Here is a 5,886-nt window from a genome sequence, read left to right as displayed (position 1 = left end):
ATATGTAGCCACCTCAAGAATCCGTCATCACCACAATGATCTTTTATCAGTTTAATCAAATCGTTCACGTATAATATAAAAAACAAACAAGATGTAGGGGATCCCTGACGAACTCCCAGTGTGGCAGCAAACATGGCAGTACCAATAATGCTCTCAGTAACATTATATACAGCACCAATAGCACCCAACATAACCATACCACATCCAAGACGCTTTAAAATTCTTATTAGAATATGTCTTTGTACCCGGTCATAAGCCTTACTAAAATCAACGAGTGTTACAAATAACTTTTTCTTTTTCTTTCTAGCTAAATCTGTTAGGAGGCGTAATGTCACTATGTGCTCCACACAGCCACGACCCCTTTGTGCTCCTGCTTGTTCACGATACGGCTTAAACCACATCTCCAAACGGGAGCACAACACCATATCATAGAGTTTGGAGATGCTATCTATTATACTTATGCCTCTATAATTCTTTACATCCTTTCTATTCCCTTTCTTAAAAATAGTAATCAACTTGGCCCTAGTCCAAAGTGCAGGATATTGTGCGTTAGAGAATATCACATTAAACATATTAACAATAAGCATTATCCACTGGGCAGGCAACAGCTTAAAAATCCCTGGTGCAATGCCATCTGGCCCACAAGCTTTTTCTGCTTTGAGCTTACTAATTTGTGCATTAACCTCTGCAGGGGAGATGGGGTTATCTAACATAGGTATAGTTACATTGCTATGTCGGCATTCATCAAGATTATCCATATCAATATTCATTAACTCTTCATAGTAGCCACGAAATTCTTCATCAGAGGGTCTATTGTTAGCCTGTAATTCATCATTTAAGTCTCCCTTCCAACTGATTGCCTGCCACACCCGTCTATCATCCCTGTCCTGCATCAGCCTCTCCCAGCGGGATAAGCTACTATCACCACCACCACCACCACCGAGAACGACCACAGCGCTTCGGCTAGCTCTTGCACATTCGTACAAAGCATCAGCAATATTATGAGCAAGATTATCTATATTATGTTCATCCTCGCAATTGGGAACATCAAGAAATTGTACATTATTTCGAAACATATCCAAATCTATTGTTGAAAACTTAATTGGACTGCGAGCCACCGAACTACTCTCCCTGACATTTAACAGCGATGCATGACCTCCAAGGTGACATGCACGGCGGTATAGGGAGTCTACAATAGTAACTGGGATATTTACCTCAATGCTAACGGGAGCATGATCCGATGGCAAACATTCCATATTATGCACACACAAGGATTTAATATCATCAACCAATCCACACGATACCACACACACATCCAACTCTGACACCCAACTACCTCCTTTATGAGAAGTCAGATCACCTTTAAAATGATTAGTCGTCGTCTTTAGGTTATTTAGTACCAACATCTTGTTGTCTATGCAAATCGTAGATAGTACATAAGCATTGTCATTAGGGGCATTTATAGTGTCGTGTATAACTGGGTAGCAATACATATAGGCATCAGGAATATCACTACGGGAAGGTAACTCCCGAACATATTTACCAAATCTGGAATTAAGATCGCCCATAATTACACACCTGCAATCACCATCAATAATCTTTTCTTGGATTGAGGCAAATGAATTGTAAGAAAAATACTCAGAATCATGTGGTGGAATATAACAAAACCCAAATATTACATTAGGAATACATTTATTTTTCATCCATACTTGATCCTGTGTTCCGTAATCAACGCTCTCTACATAACCTGCTAAATAATTTTTTACCAACACAACTGTACCTCCCCGATGAGTTGAAACATTATTCACACACCTGAACGTCACAAATCCTGGCAAATGCACAGACAGTTGTGTTTTTGTCTCATTTAGGCTGACAACATCAAACTTTAATAACAATCTTTGCACCTCAGTCTTCTCCAGCTTGGTTCGCACAGCATTTATGTTCCATGTTAATATGTTGAGTTTGGGTGAGTTGTTGCTGTGGTCTTACTAAAAACACATGATGTTAAATTTGTCTATCACTTCTCCATCTCTGTATAACTGACGTTCCTTAAAGTTGATATATATGTTACAGCCTACATTCTCAGGTTTTTCTTTTTCTCTCTTCTCCACGTCTTTCAACCGTTTCCACTCTTCCCTCACGGCTGGATGTGTGTCCTTCTTCACAAAAATCCGCCTGAACGTCTCACCAGCCTCTTTCAGTTTCTTTGCTTTCTCAAGGACTGCATCACGGTCCTCACGCGATGAAAGGGTGACTAAAATGGGTCGTCGCCGCCCTCCTATTTTACCCAGCCTCCTTGATGTCCTCACGCTCACAGATGACCCAATCGTCGACCACACCTTCTGGATCTTATTATCATCCGAAGTAGCGCCATCCAAACTTTCTTGTTCATCAGGAATGCCAAGCAGAACCAGATTACATTCTCTTGCCTTACGGTCTACATCCTCCAGAAAACGTTGCTGTTGTGCTATGATTTCCCTTTGCTTGCTAACTTGTTGCTGAAGGTCACGTATCTGCTTATTTATACCACTGTCAGGAGACAACAGCGCCTTCTTTAAATCAGCTACTTCACTAATCAGGTCAGCTATCCGAGTCATTACCTCCTCACTTGCCCCCTCACCATGCCTTGGTTGAGTAAGGATGCTTTGTATCAGGTCTTCCTTCCTTATTGCATTTAGCTGATGCTGTGACAACTTACGAAGTTCTGCTAACGGTCTTGCAGCCATAGTGTAAAGCAATCACGTATGCAGATGGCAATTTATGGTGAAAGCCAGTGTGAGTGGGACCCCGTCCTTCCGAAAAATCTGCGTACGCTTCACAGGTAGCGTCTCCGTTGCCAAGCAACCCAGTGACGTCCAGGAGTTCACAATGCGCATGCGCAGAAACTGGGATTTCGGGTCAGGGTGGAGTTGGCTAAAGATACCAGTTTTCCAGGACCAAAAACTAGAAAGTCCAACACCATTCTCTCAGCCAAACTTCACCAGCATGCACAGACAACTTTCATGCGCAGCACACCAACCAGTGAATGTGTCCAGGTCCATTAAACAACCAGAAACTGGCGATAAATACGAGCCCGTATCCAGCAGGTGTTTACAGTGCCGACACACACACACACACACATCAGATGACAAGGTTAGAGCCATGACGAATTTCCCAACTCCAACCAACACCGACGCTGTACACAGTTTCCTCAGTCTCAGTGGGTATTATAGAAGGTTCATAAAATCGTACGCCAAGATAGCTGCGCCGTTAACAAAACTGCTAAAGAAAGATACACCTTTTGTGTGGACTGATGAACAGGCAACCGCATTCACAACACTGAAAACTGCTCTAGCACAATCACCAGTTTTGGCATTCCCTGATTATTCTAAACCATTTCTTCTCTGTACTGATGCTTCCGGAGTAGGCCTAGATGCCGTTCTCATGCAATATGACTCCGAAGGAAAGAAACGTGTCATTTCCTATGCTAGCGTGTGCTAAACTCAGCGGAAAAGAATTACAGTGTAACTCACTGGGAAACCGGCGATCAGTAGCAGTTCAAACGGGTCTGGGGTAGGACATGCAACTGTCCACCCTCGCTGTATATTGATTCAAGACTGTGTTTAATATATTGTCAGAAAACTACTACAAGACTTTGCCTTTACCTGCAAGTGACGTAAAGGGGGCCATCGACACTGGGAAGCCCTTGCCGTGGTCTGGTCCTTAAAACATTTCCACGACATCATCTACGGATATCCTGTTCACATCCAAACCGACCATCTTCCCTTATGTGACCTGTTTCGGGGACGTAACCTTACTGGTCGACTTGCACGTTGGGCAGTCACTGTGACTGACTATAATCCAACATTTGAATACGTTCCTGGAAAATCCAATGTCGTAGCCGATGCCCTCTCGCGGCATGTTGCCACAGTCTCAACCAGTTGAGACGTAAACTTAGCGTTCAATTATGACACACTACGTAGGTTCCAGCGTGAGGACCCCGTATGGTCACAGGTCATATATTTCTTAGATTCAGGCGATGATTCTTCTCTGCCAAAGTTACCAGTCCCTGTACCTGATTTCTTCCTCAACAATGAATTGCTCTATAAAAACTCAGTACTGACAGGTAATAACGTACCTCATCGCGAAGTTAAGCAACCAGTCATCCTAACAGACTTAATTCCTGCTGCCCTCCATTTAATCCACGATACCCCTCATGCATCACACCCTGGCAAAGACAGAAGCTTACGGCAAGCACGTCTGTCATATTATCGGCCCATTATGCGGAAGGATATAGAGCCGCACTGCGATGCATGTTTATCATGTGCCCGTCACAAGGGGACAACCAGTCAACCTGCTCCTATATTGCAGTACCCAATACCTTCAAAACCTTGGCAAACTGTCTCTCTCGATCTTCTGAAGCTGCCTCGTACAGAATCTGGCTTCGTTTATCTCTTTGTGGCAGTCGATCATTTCTCTAGATTTGTTATCTTAGTTCCATTGCGTGAAAAGTCTGCTAACGCAGTAGCACATGCCTTTATTAATTCAGTTATTTGCCCTTTCACAACACCATAAGTAATTTTAACTGATAACGGGTCAGAGTTCAATAATTCAGTTCTGGAAGAAGTTTGTCTTCGATATGGAATTAAGAAATGCAATATAGTGGCCCATCATCCAGCCTCCAATGGCCTAGTAGAGCGCCAGAATAGAAAGATATTGGAGAGTCTGCGTCACATAGTGGGAGATCAGACTTCCACCTGGGATGAATGGATTCCACAGGTAGCTGCTTCAATTAATTCATCATCAATAAGTCAATTGGAGAAACACCATTCTTCATCATATATGGCTTTGACAAAAGACTACCTTATTCACTCTCGCAATCTAAGCCTGATCCGATCTACGACTACGATAACTATGTGCGAGTAAGCCTATCCAACTTCCAGAAAATTCATAAATATGTTCAGGATAATCTGGCCCTTACAAATGAGGAGATGATACGTAACCAACATGCCACTGCCACAGATGTTGCCATCCAAGTAGGTGACTTAGTTTTTGCCCTAGATCATGACAGAGAATCAAAACTAAACAGTAACTTCTTGGGTCCCTTCCGTGTCATATCTCGTAAAGGTAATAAATTCGAATTAAGAGATCCGCACAAGGCAGAGATGACATGGGTGCATGCAGATCATCTCAAACGTGCATCAAAACGCATAGTCTTGGAGGAACCACTAAGAGAGTCGACACCCCCACAACAAATTCCTACTCAGCCTTCTTCCTCCTCTCTAAACCTTCCTTCTGACATTACAGTTCAGCCTTCCCCTACTGTTAATGACTATCGTGCCAAATTGCGTTCTGCCACTAAGTCTCTTGTATAACGTTATCTCATTTTGTCGTTAACATCTGTATCAACATCACCTCTAAGATCACCTCATTATTAGAAATCGACATCCCAGTGACACATTTTTGTACCCACTGTACCTACCCATCTGCTGGAAATTAGATTATATTCGTTATCAGTTCAACCATCTTCAAGATTCCTTCCCTCACCAAACGCCTGTGTGTCGCTCACGAGTGAAACGTGGACTTTTTGACCTTGGAGGAGAAATCCTCAGTGGATTATTTGGTGCAGCGACTAACCGTGAACTTTCTGGTTATAAAAAGGACTTAATCCAATTATCCAATGCCATCGAGTCCCAAAATAAAGTGTTACATATTGAACATTTTATGATGCAACAGATGAGTCACCATCTACATGATGTTACTAATGCCTTGAATAATTTTACGATTGTTGTTAAGCGTGAAGTATCACAGACTAATATTATTTCAGAATTGATGTATGTTAAATTGCATGTTGATAATTTGCAGGTTTCTCTGGACTCTCTTGTCTCCCAAATTACTAGTGTAATT

The 5,886-nt window shown here is 42.4% G+C and overlaps 1 protein-coding gene across 1 annotated transcript; it reads right to left on the bottom strand.

Annotated features, from left to right (window-relative positions):
- Positions 1 to 1,988: 1,988 nt before the first annotated feature.
- LOC145397456 (uncharacterized) lies at positions 1,989 to 2,726 on the bottom strand. The gene has a single exon (XM_080270517.1). It carries the CDS (start codon positions 2,724 to 2,726, stop codon positions 1,989 to 1,991), a length of 738 nt encoding a protein of 245 aa, XP_080126643.1.
- Positions 2,727 to 5,886: the final 3,160 nt, after the last annotated feature.

The sequence above is a fragment of the Coenobita brevimanus genome, chromosome 41 (assembly GCF_032717465.1).
Source record: "Coenobita brevimanus isolate Jiangsu-jjx chromosome 41, ASM3271746v2, whole genome shotgun sequence".
Lineage (NCBI taxonomy): Eukaryota > Metazoa > Arthropoda > Malacostraca > Decapoda > Coenobitidae > Coenobita > Coenobita brevimanus.
This window is presented reverse-complemented; position numbering and strand designations above follow the sequence as displayed.

What these genes read in the sequence shown, in the direction of transcription:
- LOC145397456 (XM_080270517.1), bottom strand. Translation starts at nt 2,726, where the DNA reads ATGGCTGCAAGACCGTTAGCAGAACTTCGTAAGTTGTCACAGCATCAG.